This window comes from Nerophis lumbriciformis, linkage group LG22, assembly GCF_033978685.3.
Source record: "Nerophis lumbriciformis linkage group LG22, RoL_Nlum_v2.1, whole genome shotgun sequence".
Lineage (NCBI taxonomy): Eukaryota > Metazoa > Chordata > Actinopteri > Syngnathiformes > Syngnathidae > Nerophis > Nerophis lumbriciformis.
The window spans coordinates 9,804,123-9,823,546 of record NC_084569.2 but is presented as its reverse complement, the minus strand read 5'-3'; the positions used below and the strand labels follow the sequence as shown (position 1 = coordinate 9,823,546).

Here is a 19,424-nt window from a genome sequence, read left to right as displayed (position 1 = left end):
CAGTCGGCATCCCAGTGAGAGCAGACATTGTACAGTGAGTGTTTGTTTTACAACGTTCGTAGTTTGTATTTCTTAGCAATACTGCTACACGATCAGCAAATCTAATTCATTGCTTTTTAATGCCATTTTAATGCCACTTAAAAAACTGTTATGGTTATTATATATATTCAAATGCTTACAATTGTGTATACACTAGAGATGCGCGGTTTGCGGACACAACCGCGGAGTCCGCGGATTATCCGCGGGTCGGGCGGTTGAAATAAAAAAAAATTAGATTTTATCCGCGGGTCGGGTCGGGCGGTTGAAATAAAAAAAAATTAGATTTTAAATAGATTCAGGCGGGTGGCAGTTAAACCAATTCGGAAATATATATACATAGTTAAATGTTGTTACCCACATACGAAAAACGAGCAGGCACCTGCAGCATATGCCACAACAGAAGAAGAAAAAAAAAGAGATGGCAACGCCGGCAGCAAACGTGGTACGCGACAAACTAAAAAAGGGAATACTAAAGACCAGGGGAAAAAAAGGCCGGAAAAGTTCAGCGTGGACTCGTTTTTATGAGGTTGTAAATCAGGATGATAGTAATGCTGGCTACGTGATTTGCAAGAGCTGCGACGCTGTTTATGTCTACGACAGTCACAAAACCGGGACATCTAACATGGTGCATCACATTTGTGCAAAACCCCAAACCTCCACAAACACCCTGAGCATGAGCAGTTTCGTCCGCCGTGATCCCAGAAGAGTGCCACAGGATGTTAAAACAAGATAGAACGCAGCTGCCTGCAGCAGTTTGAGTGGCGCGAGCGCGCTTGGAGGTGCGCTCAGCGCGGCTCCCAGATGATTGCGCACTGGTGTGCGTCTGGGCCGTGACAGCGTGGCACGCATTGAATGTCTCTGCTACATTGGATCAGTCTCCTTTCTTTAACAGGCAAAAGCTTTATAACCTCACTAATGCCTTGCATCGTCTATATTAGATATATAACAACGGGCGGGTGCGGTTTTGATTAAATGTTAGTTCGGGTGGATGCGGATGGTTGACGACTTTTGTGATGCGGTTGCGGATGAAATAATTGCCTATCCGCGCATCTCTAGTATACACACAACGAAGAGTTGAATAGTTTGTATTAACTGTTACTATATAGTGAATTATAAATGGCTTGCAAGACTGTTTCATCTGAGAATTACATTTTCTGTAGTAGCATCCAGTGATCTGACTTTGTGCATCGACCGTAGACAATAGCCAATTAAAAGGTTGCGCCTGTCACTCATCACAATGTACCGTCAATCAAAATTATTACACTTTAGTCTTCTGAATAAACATCCAATTCTGAATTAGTTGATCAATATAATACAACCAGAACTAGAAGTCATTTTTTAAATTTGTATCTGTTTAAACCATGCTGTAAAAATGCATTTTTTCTGAAAGTACAACTTATATTATCCACAAACTAAAGGATACGTTTTTTTAATCAGGATACAATTTAAAAATAAGTTAAATAGTTTTATGCGATAATAAATAAGGAATGCCAATGATGGATGTGTTTGAAATGGATGATTGATTTAAACATTTTAGAAAAACACATGTCATTGAATGATATTTGGAAAAATCCCAATAAGATGCATCAAAATAAACTGAGTCAAATTAACATCTTGAATATATTTCATTTTACACCCTCAGTTGTTTCAAATGGGTGCAGTAAACTGCAAATGATTTATAAAGTGTCAGGCAGCTGAAGGAACCATTATTCATTTACTGCAGGAGTGTCAGTGAATAAGAGTTGTGGTCTGTTATGAGAATTTCCTTGGTTGTTCATCCTAAGCCACTGTAGGTCACGTGAGGTGCCTGCATCACGAGTGTTGCTAATGTTGGCAAAGTTACCTCATGTGTGATGAACCAGAGAAGACTGAAATAAATGAGTTGTGTTCCTCATTCACATGACATGATGTCACAGTTAAGAACGACACGCCTACGGTGACCAAAGAATGGCATAGCGGTTTAATTTTGCTGTCCAGCGGAGTGCCCGCTATGGTGGATGCGCTTTTGTTGCTTCCAGACAATACAAGACCTTATGTATCCAGTTTGAAAGCCAGATCCAAACACAGACACAGACATAGCAACCTTTCGATGATGGCAACGTTCCTACAACTGTATTACATGTTTTTATTTCTCTGGACATCGTATTTAATGCCTTTTAATGCCATTTAAGGCCTTAAATTTGGGCAAAATCAATCTAATGACTTTTAACGTGCCGCGGAAACCCTGAAAGCACTGATTTTCAAAGATCCAGCCTCACCAGGCACCAAGAAACATCCTCCAATTTGGGTCCCTACAATTCCGCTCTTTGGTCGGAATGACGAGGCCGTCGATTTGTTACAACTCTTTATTTATGTTTTCCACAAAGCCAAGTGGACATCCACCATGCTATTATACATTATTATACAGTATTATACCTACTCAGTGGCCTAGTGGTTAGAGCGGGGGTCAGCAACCCGCGGCTCTTGAGCCACATGCGGCTCTTTAGTGCCACCCTTGTGGCTCTCTGGAGCATTTTTAAAAAAAGATTGAAAATAGAAAAAGATAGGGGAATTTTCTTTTTTTTTTTATGTTTTAGTATGTTTTTTTGTTTGAGTACAAACATGACACAAACCTTCCCAATTGTTAGAAAGCCCACTGTTTAATATGTTTGTGTGTATGCTTCACTGATGAGAGTATTTGGTGAATATCGTTTTGTCCCACTAATTTCGGCGGCTCTTGAACTCACTATAGTGTGGACTGTGACGCAACAGTTTACGTGTAAAATCTTCCACTCCTTCTTTGTCTCATTTTGTCCACCAAAAGTTTTATGCTGTGCGTGAATGCACAAAGGTGCGCTTTGTTGATGTTATTGACTTGTTGGAGTGCTAATCAGGCATATTCGGTCAGTGCATGACTGCAAGCTAATCAATGCTAACATGCTATTTAGGCGAGCTGTATGTACATATTGCATCATTATGCCTCATTTTTAGGTATATTTGAGCTCATTTAATATCCCTTACTTTTATCCTCTTTGTATATAATTTAATTTTGCATGTTCCATGACACATTATATGTGTGTAATATTGGCTGCATTTCAGATAGTTGTTTGTGTGCCATGTTGTTCCAGACCACAGCAAACATTATCTATCTTGCCAAAGACAGCCTTAACTTGGACACAAACGTCTATACCTTTGGCCATTAAGAGCCAGTAATTTCCAGGAGTTATCTCACCTTCTGAGTAGCCTCTGATTTACTAATGGTTTCTAATGTTGTAAAAATGTGAAGAATAAAAATTACATTTCAACATTTCTGTCAACGCAGATTTGCTTCAGCCTGCGACACAGTCATTTTGATAGTCGGCTATAATAGCTAATATAGACACTTACGTCATGTGTTGCCTTCATTATAAGACTTATATAAGGCTTTTCATTTTTTGCGGCTCCAGACAGATTTGTTTGTTTGTATTTTTGGTCCAATATGGCTCTTTCAACATTTTAGGTTGCCGACCCTTGGGTTAGAGCATCCGCCCTGATATCGGTAGGTTGTGAGTTCAAACCCCGGCCGAGTCATACCAAAGACTATACAAATGGAATTCATTACCTAACTGCTTGGCACTCAGCATCAAGGGTTGGAATTGGGGGTTAAATCACCAAAAATTATTCCCAGGCGTGGCCACCGTTGCTGCTCACTGCTCCTCTCACCTCCCAGGGGGTGATCAAGGGTGATGGGTCAAATGCAGAGAATAATTTCGCCACACCTAGTGTGCGTGTGTGACAATCATTGGTACTTTAACTTTTTTTAACTATTAACTCCCTCTCCTAACTTGCCCACTCACTTACACACCTCACTCACCCCACATTTTGTCATTCTTAAAGGGCGACACACAGCCTATGGCCATCATGAAGCCAGAGATGAAATGCTAGAGGCATTGAGTGCCACTGTATTAAATGACATTGAAACTTACTTGCAAAATTCTAAGTTTGTTGGCATTATTTAATAATAATGGATTAGATTTTATATTGCGCTTTTCTATTATTAGATACTCAAAGCGCTCACAGAGAAGTGGGAACCCATCATTCATTCACACCTGGTGGTGGTAAGCTACATTTGTAGCCACAGCTGCCTTGGGGTAGACTGATGGAAGCGAGGCTGCCAGTTTGTGCCTACGCCCCCTCCGACCACCACCTATCATTCATTATTCATTCACCGATGTGAGCGGCAACGGGGGCAAGGGTGAAGTGTCCTGCCCAAGGACACAACGGCAGCGATTTGGATGTCAAGAGGCAGGGAGCGAACCTGCAACCCTCAGGTTTCTGGCACGGCCGCTCTACCCACTACGCCATACCGCCCCTGGCCATGAAAGTGACGGTTTTTAAAGGACTGATGATCTACATACAGGTGAGAATATTCAATTAAATTTGTCATATGCATGTATGCACTGGCACACCATTATCATCATTTCATGACCCAAGCAAAAAACGTTTTACACTTTTATACTGAAATAAATACACCTACAACTTATTAAAGAAAAATATATTTTTAAAAAATACCGGCAGCGGTAAAGTATAGATCCAAGAAGTAAAGAAGAAAGTGAATGAATGTTTATAACTGAATACATTTACATATGCAAAAAAATTTGTTTCCTTTTGAATTATTTTTTTTAATGAATTACCGTATTTTTCGGACTATAAGTCGCAGTTTTTTTTTCATAGTTTGGCCGAGGGTGTGACTTATACTCAGGAGCGACTTATGTGTGAAATTATTAACACATTACCGTAAAATATCAAATAATATTATTTAGCTCATTCACGTAAGAGACTAGACGCATACCTGACAACTTTTGAAATCAGAAAAACCTAGTAGCCAGGGTCCAGGGGCCGCAGGCCCCGGTAGGTCCAGGACAAAGTCCTGGTGGGGGGTTCAGGCTTCGCCCCCCCGACGCAAAATGATTATTAGCATTTAGACAGGTTAAAATGTTGCTAAAACCATCACTTTTCTATCAGTCACAGTGACTTTTCTAAACAAAAATATTACAACAAAAATCATATGGGTTGATTGACATGTTTATTCTGTAAGCTAACTTCAATAGTTTGAAATTATTTTGACAGTTAATGCCAGTTATCCTGTCAACCTTTCACAAGACTTCAATTTGTTGATTGAAAGTATAAACAGTATAAACACTTTTTACAGTAAACAAATGGTAAAACAGTACTAAACAATTCCATAAAAAAAAAAATTGGTGTCATTATTAACTTTCTGTCCAAGCTTGTATAATCGACTGCCTTGTTCAATTGTAAAAAATATTCTGTGCCTAAAATTCACATTTCTATCACAATTATCATACTGTAAACATGGTAAGCTAACTTCATTAAAATTAATAGTCCTGTCAATAGCATGGAATTACAATTCAAATGTAGTTTTTTTGTAAGCCTTTCAAAAGAATTCAAAATATGAAAAATTAATGAAAATTAATTTAAGCCATCAGACACTTGAAAAGTGGCACATCACATCTCTAATGTAATCATTTGAACTTTTCAACAGAAATAGCACTGCAAAAATCTTAAGGACATACTTCTGTATTTTGGTAGTTATGCTGTCAACATTTAACAAGATTTCTTCAACATGGACTTGAAAGCATAAATAGTATAAACACTTTTAACAGTATAACAGTACTAAACAATTCCAATAGATAACATTGATGTCATTACCTTTTTGTTTGCTCAATTATTGCCTCCGTAAATAAAACTTCGGCATTTATCACATCCAAAGAATCTGTTTGGGCGACGAAAAACGTTGAAAGTTTTCCACTTGTATCGCTAGCAACGGCATTAGACTTGTGTTTTTTTGTCCCAACGTGGTCTTTTACATCGCTAATTCCTCCGTGTCCGATCGAAAAATCTTGTCTGCACAAGGTGCAATTCGCGTAGTTTCCACCCTTTTTGGAACGGATAATTATTCCCGGATAGGCTTTTGAATATTCTTCACGGAATGACTGCAGTTTTCTTTTCGGTTTAAGACTCGTATGCGATTTTTCTCCGGCTGATTCCATGATCGTTCGCTCGTTTGGAAACAATGGCCTTGTGCTTGGCAGCGGTGCTATAAATAGCCTCGCGCATGGCATTCGGAATGGCTCGATAGGAAGTTACGGGAAGCAGTGTCGATTGTCATTGTTGTTACGCGATTTCGTGAATAAAACTTAAAAAAAAATTATTTTTTTTAATTAATGAAAAAACGTATTTTTTATCACTGCAACCGTAACCCGGAATAGGTTGATGAGAACCGTACTAATTACGGGAAAACCGGAGTAGTTGGCAGGTATGTAGACGTATAAGATTTCATGGGATTTAGCGATTAGGAGTGACAGATTGTTTGGTAAACGTATAGCATGTTCTATATGTTATAGTTATTTGAATGACTCTTACCATAATATGTTACGTTAACATACCAGGCACGTTCTCAGTTGGTTATTTATGCCTCATATAACGTACACTTATTCAGCCTGTTGTTCACTATTCTTTATTCATTTTAAATTGCCTTTCAAATGTCTATTCTTGGTGTTGGATTTTATCAAATACATTTCCCCAAAAAATGCGACTTATACCCCAGTGCAATTTATATATGTTTTTTTCCTTCTTTATTATGCATTTTCGGCCGGTGCGACTTATACTCCGGAGCGACTTATACTCCGAAAAATACGGTTAGTAACGTTTATGACAACCTTTTTCCAAAACACAATATAGAATGTGAGATATTACGGGATAATGCATACATTTACCATTTGTTTTCAAAACGCTTACACAAAAGTGGGACCCCAAAATTTACCGTGGGACCCCATTTTTTTGACGTGATTTTTTTGAAAATTCCTAGCGCCAACACTGTGTATATAATTACAGTATGTATATAAAATATTAATGGGTATTTTTAGAGCGCTTTATAGGTGGAATCCTAGCACCTCCTTTGTTAGCTGACTCTTGCTAGAGTTTATGTACAAATTATAATTCATAAAGAAAAATAATGTGTTCCTGTCTCATGAGGATTATGAATGATAGACAAAGTTCCCAAAATATTGCATTTCCCCTTCAAGAATGAGAAAGTCCCAGAATAGAGCTTGGATATTTTAAATGTATTCGCTAATAAAAACTTACTTGATCATCTTTATATGCCACACGGTAACAACAGATCAGTAGGTTAAACAGTAAAACTAAAACTAAAAGAACAAGTTATGCCGATCTGTTTTCCCATGCACAAGTTATAGAAGGGGGAGGGGGGGGGGGGGGGGTCACCAACATCGCAGAGTGTGTGGAGGGGGGGGGGGGTGTTTGTGGAGGTACACTGCAGGAGAGGAAACTTGGCAGGACTGAAACTCTAGTGAGTCCTATTTAATGAGGTAAAATGGCTTGGAGGGCGGGACAAGTGTGCTCTCAGGTGTGCTCATGGTACAGTCAAGGGATGGAAAGAATAGTGTTGGTTTGCAGTTGTTTATCCACCACAATACGGGGAGGGAGAGGGAAGGTTATCGGTGAACCATGTACCTGTATCATCTGTCTCCGGGGACGACAGACTGAATGAGCTAGTGTAGGCACTGACTGACCAATCAGAAGAGGGAGGCAGAGCCTCGTTCTGAGATGAAGTGGGAGAAGAGCCTGAGCCGATGGCAGCGCACAAACAAATAAGACAAGAACAAATAGGGGAAAATAGCAGAGAGAAAATGGAATAAAAGAAAATTGCACTGGAAATAATAAGATTGAGGACAGAAGAAAATTACAGAGAATAAATAATAATTGCAGAAGCAGTTGTATGCAGGAAAATGGACAACAAAAGAGTAAGAGAAGGACTCCCTGCTGGCAGCCTCATGGACAACAAGTAATATTTCACTAAACATTGATCTGACCTGCACTCCTGTCTCGCAGCAAGTAGCGGTTGACATCTTGGATGTTTGTGTTGATTGTTGGCCCACTCGGGACACTACCCGGTGTCATATTGGGGTCTGTCTCCGGGTCGATATTCTGGAGACCCTTCCAGGGCACACCGGGACAAAATTCTGCAAAAGATTGCAAATGCTAGTTTAAAGGGGAACATTATCACCAGACCTATGTAAGCGTCAATATATACCTTGATGTTGCAGAAAAAAGACCATATATTTTTTTAACCGATTTCTTTAAATGGGTGAATTTTGGCGAATTAAACGCATTTCTATTATTCCCTCTCGGAACGATGTGACGTCACATCGGGAAGCAATCCGCCATTTTCTCAAACACATTACAAACACCGAATCAAATCAGCTCTGTTATTTTCCGTTTTTTCGACTGTTTTCTGTACCTTGGAGACATCATGCCTCGTCGGTGTGTTGTCGGAGGGTGTAACAACACGAACAGGGACGGATTCAAGTTGCACCAGTGGCCCAAAGATGCGAAAGTGGCAAGAAATTGGACGAATGTTGTTCAAAATACGAGGGTGTGGGGAAAGCCGACGAAAATGGTCAGTCGTTTGTTCCGCACACTTTACCGACGAAAGCTATGCTACGACAGAGATGGCAAGAATGTGTGGATATCTTGCGACACTCAAAGCAGATGCATTTCCAACGATAAAGTCAAAGAAATCTGCCGGTGTGTGTGAGCTATTCAGGGACCGAGGGCCTCGGTAGCACGGCAAGCAATGGCGGCAGTTTGTTCCCGCAGACTAGCGAGCTAAACCCCCTGGATGTCTTGGCTCACACCGCTTCTACCGTCCCTTAAGCCACCGAAGATGATCAAGAGAAGAATATCGTCCCTAGCTTCCCTGGCCTGCTGACATCAACTCCAAAACTGGACAGATCAGCTTTCAGGAAAAGTGAGCGGATGAGGGTATGTCTACAGAATATATTAATTGATGAAAATTGTATTCATTACTCGCGGTTTTACGTAAATTATTATACATAAACTGTGTTTACCAATAATTTAGCTTAAAAACATTACAACACTTAAAAACAAACACATAGCAATCGTTGGTTAGAAGGCGATCGCCGAATTCGTCCTCGCTTTCTCCCGTGTCGCTGGCTGTCGTGTCGTTTTCGTCGGTTTCGCTTGCATGCGGTTCAAACCGATATGGCTCAATAGCTTCAGTTTCTTCTTCAATTTCGCTTAAGCCGCTGAAATCCGAGTCTGAATCCGAGCTAATGTCGCTATACCTTGCTGTCCATCCGCCATGTTTGTTTGTATTGGCATCACTATGTGACGTCACAGGAAAATGGACGGGTGTATATAACGATGGTTAAAATCAGGCACTTTGAAGCTTTTTTTAGGGATATTGCGTGATGGGTAAAATTTTGAAAAAAACTTTGAAAAATAAAATAAGCCACTGGGAACTGATTTTTAATGGTTTTAACCCTTCTGAAATTGTGATAATGTTCCCCTTTAAAACAGTAACATTGGAACTGAGCAGCTGAGGAAAAGAACAGTTCAGAAGAAGTGTACCTGGTGGCCAGTTGATGTTGGTCCCGTTGGCCATCTTGTCACTGCTACTCTTCCCCTGTCCCCAGCTGTCTGGGGGAACCAGGGGGCTGGAAGGAGACTCAGAGCTGGACATCAGGCTATAGGGGCTGTAAGAGTCATCCAGCTGAGGAGGCTTACCAGGGGGGCCGAGGTTGGTACCTAAAGATGGAAACAATATGTTTCGAGAAATGTACACAACTTGAATGCTTTTCATTCTTGATTCTTCCTCACTGTGCTTGCTCAAATTGGGTTCCAAGGGAGAAGAGCTCCCAGAGAGGCTTTCCATGGGATTGGGGTGCGTCCACTGGGACAGGCGCGATTGGGGCTGGGGTGGTTCCTTCATAGACAGACCCACCTCCATGCAGTTTACATTCATGTTTGTGTTCAGTCCAGCTAAAGAGAATGACAACAATTTCACTGCACTAGCTCCACAATGACGACGGGAAATCCCACACCGGGTCGGATTCCACTCACAGAGAGAATAGGGGCTGTAGGGGTTGGTAGATGACTGCGGCTCTTTGGTCTGCAGGTCAGGGTGGCCTATAGCCTGGGAGTGTCCTGGAAAGGAATCCATGCTGGATTTGGTCACGCCCGGATGTAGGCCTGAGTGGGAGTGGGAAGGTTGCTGTTGCTTCATTAGGAGAGCCTGGGCCAGCTGACGCTGGTGCTGTTGGATCTGCTGCTGCATGTTATTGATTGTACGTGCAACCTGGAATGACAAGAGGGCAGAAAAGCTTGTTATTGTCTCGGATCTAACAACTAAACCATCTGCATTGTATGAACAGTCTTTTTTGTGTGAAAACGTGAGGAATGAGGTGTGAAAAGTGAGAACTTACTTGCTGCTCTTGTTGTCGAATGGGTCCAGAAACGTTGCGCTGCGCCTGTAACATCTGCTGCTGAATTTGTAAACGCTGGTAAGCCTGCAAGTGAGGCATATGCACAGTTGGAACGTCAAAGATACTGTAGAGTATTTTTTTTTAATAAGTTGTTAACTGTAGCGTCATTAAACATTCATTACAGCAGTGGTTCTCAAATGGGGGTACGCATACCCCTGGGGGTACTTGAAGGTATGCCAAGGGGTACGTAAGATTCTTTTTAAATATTCCAAAAATAGCAACAATTCAAAAATCCTTTATAAATATATTTATTGAATAATACTTCGACAAAATATGCATGTAAGTTCATAAACTGAACATCAAATCAAGTGGGCTATTTCATTCATTACCATAAACCCGGAGTTTCCACCATGCCATGATGGTTTGACCCTACCTGGAGGTGCCACACGGCACCAACTGTCAATCAACTATCGATGTAGAAAACAATGGAGGCTTGGTTAAAGAAATGCAACAAAGCAATATTCAGTGTTGGCAGCTAGATTTTTTGTGGACATGTTCCATAAATATTGATGTTAAAGATTTCTTTTTTTGTGAAGAAATGTTTAGAATTAAGTTCATGAATCCAGATGGATCTCTATTACAATCCCCAAAGAGGGCACTTTAAGTTGATGATTACTTCTATCTGTAGATATCTTTATTTATAATTGAATCACTTGTTTATTTTTCAACAAGTTTTTAGTTATTTTTATATCTTTTTTTCCAAATAGTTCAAGAAAGACCACTACAAATGAGCAATATTTTGCACTGTTATACAATTTAATAAATCAGAAACTGATGACATAGTGCTGTATTTTACTTTTTTATCTCTTTTTTCAACCAAAAATGCTTTGCTCTGATTAGGGGGTACTTGAATAAAAAAAATGTTCACAGGGGGTACATCACTGAAAAAAGGTTGAGAACCACTGCATTACAGGAACACATGCAGCAAATAAAAGTGGCTCACCAGTTGCAGCTGGTAGAGTTGATTCAGAAGGGTCATATGTTGAGGGTTTATTGGTGAGGTTAAAAGTGCAGGATTCAGACCAATGTTTTTTGCTGCAAACTGTAAGAGCTGTGCTTGAACCTGAAAACGTTACACATTTTTGTGTGTGAATGCAGTGTGCTAATGTGTCAAAGTTAGCAGTCCTTTAGATATTTAAGATCTTTAGGGAGCAATTTGCGTGACACATTGTATGTGTGAGCGTGGTGTTTGTTTGCGTGTACCTGAGGGGAGAGAAACTGAGGCACTTGAGCGCGTAGACTAGGCTGAGAAGAGCTGAGAGGCGGCACTGGAGGCTGAGGAGGCGGCTGAGGCATGGCCCGGGCTTGTGCTGCTCCACCACTACCAAACATTCCACCCTGCATTTGCTGGACAATCAATGACCAATCTTGGTGTCATTCATTTTCAACAATATTAACATCTTTGAAAAATCGTAATTAGCTGCATCTTTGATTAAATTCACACTAAAGCATGATTTTCTCTCATTCATCTGGGCAGAGAATTGTGACCATGTTTACTAGAGATGTCCGATAATGGCTTTTTTGCTGATATTCCGATATTGTCCAACTCTTAATTACCGATTCCGATATCAACCGATACTGATATATACAGTCGTGGAATTAACACATTATTATGCCTAATTTTGTTGTGATGCCCCGCTGGATGCATTAAACAATGTAACAAGGTTTTCCAAAATAAATCAACTCAAGTTATGCCATATACAAGCACTGCCATATTTATTATTGAAGTCACAAAGTTCATAATTTTTTTTAACATGCCTCAAAACAGCAGCTTGGAATTTGGGACATGCTCTCCCTGAGAGAGCATGAGGAGGTTGAGGTGGGCGGGGTTGGTGGGGGGGCGGTTAGGGGTTAGCGGGTGGTGTATATCGTAGCATCCCGGAAGAGTTAGTGTTGCAAGAGGTTCTGGGTATTTGTTCTGTTGTGTTACGGTGCGGATGTTCTCCCGAAATGTGTTTGTCATTCTTGTTTGGTATGGGTTCACAGTGTGGTGCATATTTGTAACAGTGTTAAAGTTGTTTATACGGCCACCCTCAGTGTGACCTGTATGGCTGTTGACCAAGTATATGTGTATTCACTTGTGTGTGTGAAAAGCCGTAGCTATTATGTGATTGGGCTGGCACGCAAAGGCAGTGCCTTTAAGGTTTATTGGCGCTCTGTACATCTCTACGTCCGTGTACCACTCTGTACAGTGGCGTTTTAGTCATAAATTCTACTTTTTGAAACCGATACCGATCATTTCCGAGATTACATTTTAAAGCATTTATCGGCCGATAATATCAGCAGTCCGATATTATCGGACATCTCTAATGTTTACCCTCAACAGGCTTTTCATTCAACCAATAAACAGAGGGCAGGTTGCCATATCATTTCTAAACTCTCTATTGTCTAACATTCCCAGAGAGACCACAGAAGCACTGTACAAAAAATATTGTGGTGGAAGTTATCCCTATCTGGTGAAGTAGACTCACTTTATCCATGAAGGGCGAGCGAGGGTCTGCTGAGGGTTCTTTGGAGAGAAGTGGAGGCCGAGGACAGCTCATGGGTTTGTGTATAAGCCCGTTGTAGTCGTGGCCGGCGATCCCTATCCCCCGCTTGTCTAGTTCTGTCTTCTTCTCCAGCAGGGCACTCATGGCCTGGTCCAGGTTCATGTTGTTGCTCTTCAAAGCCTCCTCTGCCGGATCTCTCTGGCAAGCACATAAGAAAAGCATCACCGACTGACCAATGAAGAATGCTATAGTCTATTTTCAACTTTGTCACTACAGTTCAAAACCTCACTTTAAAAAAAATATATATATATATGGATGGTTGTACAAAACCCAAAACCAGTAAAGTTGTCACCTTGTGTAAATCGTAAATAAAAACAGAATACAATGATTTGCAAATCCTTTTCAACCTATATTCAATTGAATAGACTGCAAAGACAAGATACTTAACGTTCAAATTGGTAAACTTTGTTATTTTTTGCAAATATTAGCTCATTTGGAATTTGATGCCTGCAACATGTTTCAAAAAAGCTGTCAAACGTGGCAAAAAAGTCTGTTTCAGGCTCGATTTTAAAGTGATATTATTAGTTTTTAAATATCTGAATGGCCTTGCGCCTTTTTATCTACCTGCTTTTACCGTACCAACCCTCACTGATACTGAGGGCCTCTGGCATCAACCTTTTATCTTTACCAAATACCAAAAAACAAAGGCTCAGGACTGCAGAGACCTTTGACATTTAAAAAAAAAAAAAGAGTTAAAGACACACATTTTTAATCGTTTTTTTTACTGATCATGTTAAACTCTTCTTAGGTTATTAATCATGTTATTTTGTCTATTTTATAAATTGCTATTACTCCTACTATTATTTTCTCAATGTTATGTTTTTAATAATTAGTTAATGTATAGTTAATGACCCGCCCTATCTTGCCTCTCAGTGTTTCCCCGAAATGTATCTGATTGTGGCGCGACACCACAGCTAAATTGAATCCGCCACACCTTAAAAATGAGGATTTTTTTTTCACGTTTGTGTTTGGATTTCATTGATTAAATGCGTTTGTTTAGAATCAGGTACTTTGGCGACAGTTGGCGCAACTTTTTTTAATTGATGCGGTGGCGTCACACTGCTGCAGCTAAATGGGACAATATTGGATGAATACTCGACGTTGTCCCGCCCACGGACAGTGAGCGAATGATTAAAAGTGATCGAAAGGGGTCGCCGGGCTTCCGCATGATAATTGGATGACCTGTCCCATTTTGGTTGACAGCCAAATGAGAGACTCAGAAATCTTGAAATATAAAACACTGCCAAAGCATTTTTCAACTTCCATTCCATCGTTCCTGTGGATATGGAGATATTAATAATTTTTTAACTGAAGTTTTTTTTGAAAAATCTAGCATGTTTATATTTTTTTAGCTGTTATTGGAGACTCTACTCATGTTTCAAGAGTAGCTAAAAAATAGCTTTCTCTACTTGAAAGACCAGCAGCTGTGTTACATTGTACAATAATAATTATAAAAATAGAGCAAAACAATTTAACAAAATGGTAATACTAATGACTAATAACACAGACTTATTTTTAAATGTATGTACATTATTTTTGGGATTAAAATATATATGCATCATCAAAAATTATGCAAATTCCATGCCATCACATTGACCACGCCCACAACACCACATGTAGATTTCAAGCGAGGGGAAACCCTGATAACTGATCATTTATTTTACATATATATATCAAAAGATGTTTTATACTATTTTTAGATGGAGTTATTTTAGTTATTCTCCAGTGTGGACACCTCATAAGTGGCATTTTTCCTTAATCCTCAGTGCCATGCCGTGTTTTGTTATTGCCAGTAGAGCTGTGTTTGTTTTCTTCTCTGATTTATTTTGGTGAAAAGCACTTTGTGTTACCACTTGCCTGTGTACACAAAGTGCTATTTAAATACAATTTGACTGATTAATTAATTGATTGACTGTTTATGGTATAGAAATAATACAGCTACTACTACTAACACACCGGGAAACCCATGTCTGTCAGCTGCTTAATGAGACGATTCATAATCCAGGCATCTTCCGGCTTTCCCGGAATCTTCACCTATGGGATAAAAGGATGAAAAACATAAAAAACATCAGAAATTATCATTATAAATTTTTTTTGGTTCAGATTAGTGCCGTAACCTGCTTCCTACCTTTTGTGGGACCTTTTTGGATGTGTTCCCCCATGAGTTGGTGGAGGAGTTGTTCTCCTGAGAGGCTGTGCTATTCCACATTTCTCCCTCCTCAGCATCCCACTGACCTCCTGAAAGCATCATCTCATCACCTCCGCCCCCCCATCCGTCTTGCATAGGTTTGGGGGCTAGATGAGGGCACCAGAGAAATTAGGACGTTAAAAGAGGGGGAAAAAAGTGCTTTCACTATCACTGCAGCATATAAAACACTAACATTTGTTGGCCACTAGGGGTCAGGATAGTTGTGTGAAAAACTATTTTCCAAGACTAGACTGATGTGCCCTTGACTCATCTTGAAAAAATGCTTTAACTCTCAGCAGGAAACCACACAGCACAGGAATTCTTCAAAAATACCGTAATATTATTTTTCGTATTTACCAAGTTTGCACGATGCAGAAGTCATTGCTGTGTTCCCCCTGCTGTATTGGTCTGAGTTGCCGTCTCCCCAGCCAATGGAGCCCCCAGTTGATTTACCCCAGGCAGATGTCCCCTTGTCCACGCTGACTGGTGAAGGTGTAGTTTCGCCCCATGAGTTTTCGGATTTTGCGTGTGAGCTGGGTCGTTCTCCCCAACCTGGTGGACACATAAAGACAATGGATTGTACAGAGAGATATTTTACATTTCCTTGGTTATCTTAAATCGATAGTTAAGACCATAAACCTAATTATTCCCAGCCATGCAGGGAGCTAAAAACCTGTGCTTGGCTTAACGTGGTGGCTAACAGAAGGGGAAGATGGTCATTTAGGAACTGGCACATTCCTGGTCAGTCTTGGCATGAAAAGGTAAGGCACTGTCTGTGGGTCTTTTGGCAGTGCCACGCTCAATTTAGTCCTGAAAGAGAGTAAAACCTGAAGGCCGCTCCCAAATGACAGATATACAACACTTTCGTGTGAAAGGCAGCGGATAATAGCAGTGATGAACCACACGTTTATGCAGCATGCAATTAGCAGAGCCACTATGGAGTCAGCATGCAGGGTCAAGTGTGAAACAGCAGGGGGCAGCTGCGCCAGCACGCTCTCCTTTCAACTGCTGACAGACTACCTACCCACATAATCACACACTTCCGATTGGTCTCAAACTGTTTGTGGCAGTTTTCTATTTTCATGATGCGCTTTTTGTAAACACCATTCTAGCGCTTCCTTTGGCTACCACTACGGTTAGGATATGTAGACGGTCCAAACGCAAGTGTTGTGTAACAAGAGGAGCCTCACAGATTGCACTGCTTTATCTCATTTGGATAGCTAATTAGATGTAACTCCAAAAAGGGCAAGCAAGGTCAAGATATTACCTTTAAGTAAATCAACAGCTTGGAGCTTAACAGAGGCCTGTGCTAACTACCTAAACAACTCGAATGTTTGACACATATACTTTAAAGGGTTAAAAAAACCTGGGAAAATATTGTCTTACCTTGCGCTAACAGGGGAGCCCGGTTGTGAGATGACCCGGACTGGTGCTGCACAGCAGGATCCATGGGCCCACTGGCAGGACCTAGGTTTTGGGAATTTTGGGTGTGATTCTGTAAAGGTGCAGGTGGTCCTTGATAACCGTGATTGTGGGGATTGTGGGGATGACTGCTACTGGTACCCGGTGGGTTATTGCCTCCAGTGGGAGTTTTCGCTTGGGACATCCCAGCATTGTTCCTGTCCCACAGGTTCACAGATTTTTTGTAGGTGTTAGGATCACCCCAAGCGGCGGTCCCGTCATCAATCTCCATCTTGCGTCGTATCGAGGGCGGAGAGGGTTCTTCCCACCCTGTAGGTTCAGCTGAGGACTCCTGCTTACTGCCGTTCCGTCCCCCACCCTGCTTGACAGAGCCAGATCCACCCCAAGAGCTCATGACCGCTCCGGTGTTACCACTGGGCCCATCCTGAGACTTTCCTGCCCAACCCTGGGAAGGGTCCCTGGGACGCTGGCTAACAGGCTCTCCCCTGCCCCCGTTACCTCCAGACATTCCTGGCCCTGAAGGAGGCATGCCCCAGCCTCGAGGATTTTCTTTCCAGCCACCTGTTTCTCCCTCCCAGGTGGAGTTGGGTGTATTCTTTTTGCTCTCTTCTGGTTCTCTCCAGTCATTTGCAGAATTGTTCCCACCACTACTTCCCCAACTGCTATGGGATGCTTTGGGTTGCTCTCCCCAACTCTGGGATTGTGGCTTACTGTGAGAATCATCCCACCCTGTTGACTTCTCTTCTCCCCAAGATTGGCCACTATTCTTGGGCATACCAGATGTAGGCCCTGCTTTTGGTGGATTTCCCCAGCCACCAGGAGCACTTTGGGGCTTAATGTTGTTAGGTGGATCTCCCCAACCACAGTTGGTTTGGTTGGTAGGAGCCATGTTTCCTCCCCAACTAGAAGCTCCCTCAGAAGCAGGCACCTCATTTTTGCTCCCAGAGTCAGTTCTATGAGGAGGACCCATGTTAGTATTGGAGGGCCCCTGGGCATCGCTTGGAACAGTTGGAGAGTCCCAGGATTCTGCGCCCATGTCATTCTTGGTTTTAGTATTGTCCATGTCCCAAGATGTGTGCTGACGAACAGGGGTCTGTCCCCAGCCAGTATTACACAACACCCTGGGGTCTAGATCCTGGGCAGGCAAAGGAGGAACAGGAGTTTCGCTGGATGAATGTTGTTTAGAACTTGGATGTCCTTCCATGCTGTCACTGCTTCCTTCACTTGCACCAGTTGTGCTCACAGCTCTACTCCAAGAACTAGGCTGTGTGTCATGGGGTGGAGAGCTGGGGCCATCCCAACCTCCTTGGGCCTCCTCAGTGTGCTTCTTGCCCCAGTCACCACTGGACTGTTCACTCCAGCCTCCAGTATTTCCTGAACCACTTCCTCCATGGCCCCAGCCAGCGTCCCAGCCAGTTAACTCCTTAGATGAAGGTGCCTTTGAGTCACCACTCATACCCCATACCAATGTATTATCTTCTCCATTCACCTGTTTTCCACCTGATGGCTGTTGACCCACTGAACCCAGGCCTGCAGATGCAGTGCCCCAACCAAGCATGTGGCGGATAGGACTCGGTTGTTCCTGCTTATTCACGTGATTTGGTCCATCAGTTTTAAGGTTCTGAGGTTCTGAACTGAAAGACACATTTGTGGATGGGGAGGGGTGTGGATCTGATGCATCAGAGGTCACTATACCTCCCCAGGCACTGCCAATACCCGAGGAGTTACTGTTGGTGTTGGCTCCAGTATATGTGCTGGTCTGGGATGGAGGGGGGCCAGTGGGATTACAGAAGTTGGGTGTCGATTGAGGAGGTGAAATGATATTGGCTCCCCCTGAGCTGCCTGCCCCCGCGCCACACCCATCATGGCCCAACACAGGCCAGGCAGATGGGTTAGCATTGGGGCTCAAGTTCAAGTTACAGTTGGTGTTGGAGGATGATGAAGAGCCCCATGCTCTGCTGCTGCCTCCTCCTGCTGCTGGACTGTCAGTTTTTCCTTCACTGCCCACTGAAGACTGAGAGGGGCCAGACCCAGAACCCCAGCTTCGATTGGCTGCAACCTGGCTTGAGTGCATGTTGGTTCCAGTATGATTGGCAGAGCTGAGTCCAGTGTTGGCCTTACTGCTTAGGTGGTTGACAGGAAAGTGGCCTGTCTGGCTATTGGCCCCAGTGGCCATACTCGTACTACAATACCAACCACTATTATTACTACTATTACTACAGTTACTAATGGTACTACAAGTGCTACTGCTGCTGGCCAGGTGACCAGGGTCAGTTTTAAAAATGCATCCTCCTTGAGAGGCCTTCTGGCTAAGAGTAATAGAAGGCCAAGCCTTTGTGTCCTTCTGGTCAATGATCAGTTGATCGCCGCAACTTGTATTAGAGGAAGTCGCTGCACTTCTGTCGGCTGGCAGGTGTCCCCAGAGGGGATTATCATACTGATCTCCCAGGCTGCTCTGTGGGGGCAGTTCTGTATGAAAAAATAAAAAGAACAGGAAAATGTGCATGAGAAATATGTCGTCATCACACCCACAGAGAGGCTGAAATACTACGGCAACAAGCAGGGAGATCATTTCTCTTCTTAACAAGAAGCTCTATAAATGAAAAAAAAAAAAAAATCAAACTCATATCTAGCAGTAACATCAGTCAAAAACTGACCAATAAATCACAAAACAGGATAATGTTTATCCAAACAATAGAGAATGTGGACAATACATTGTCAGGTATTGTTTTAGGCATTTTCAAGAAAAAAATAAGTGCTAAATTGCTTTGATTTGTTTTTTTGTAAACTCCAACTGAACTCACATGTCTCTAATTGCAACAACATAGAGGCACAATTCTCATCAGAAACATCTACGATGACAATGGTACACAAACATCA

The 19,424-nt window shown here is 41.9% G+C and overlaps 1 protein-coding gene across 8 annotated transcripts in view; it reads right to left on the bottom strand.

Moving 5' to 3' along the window:
* Positions 1–19,424, bottom strand: part of tnrc6c1 (trinucleotide repeat containing adaptor 6C1) — a 104,219-nt gene that overhangs the window by 11,721 nt on the left and 73,074 nt on the right. For 3 of the 8 annotated variants that reach the window (XM_061974288.1, XM_061974293.1, XM_061974294.1), the window contains 12 exons: positions 16,509–19,013; positions 15,480–15,674; positions 15,063–15,229; positions 14,891–14,968; positions 12,857–13,072; positions 11,589–11,732; positions 11,329–11,448; positions 10,326–10,409; positions 9,964–10,198; positions 9,472–9,882; positions 7,911–8,060; positions 7,552–7,662 (listed from right to left, as the gene is read on the bottom strand). In XM_061974288.1, coding sequence (XP_061830272.1) covers positions 7,552–7,662; positions 7,911–8,060; positions 9,472–9,882; positions 9,964–10,198; positions 10,326–10,409; positions 11,329–11,448; positions 11,589–11,732; positions 12,857–13,072; positions 14,891–14,968; positions 15,063–15,229; positions 15,480–15,674; positions 16,509–19,013 — 4,416 coding nt within the window. Of the gene's footprint in view, positions 1–7,551; positions 7,663–7,910; positions 8,061–9,471; positions 9,883–9,963; positions 10,199–10,325; positions 10,410–11,328; positions 11,449–11,588; positions 11,733–12,856; positions 13,073–14,890; positions 14,969–15,062; positions 15,230–15,479; positions 15,675–16,508; positions 19,014–19,424 lie in introns of those variants that run through there. The other 5 variants (XR_009816735.1, XR_009816736.1, XM_061974290.1 and 2 more) reach the window with 5 other exon arrangements.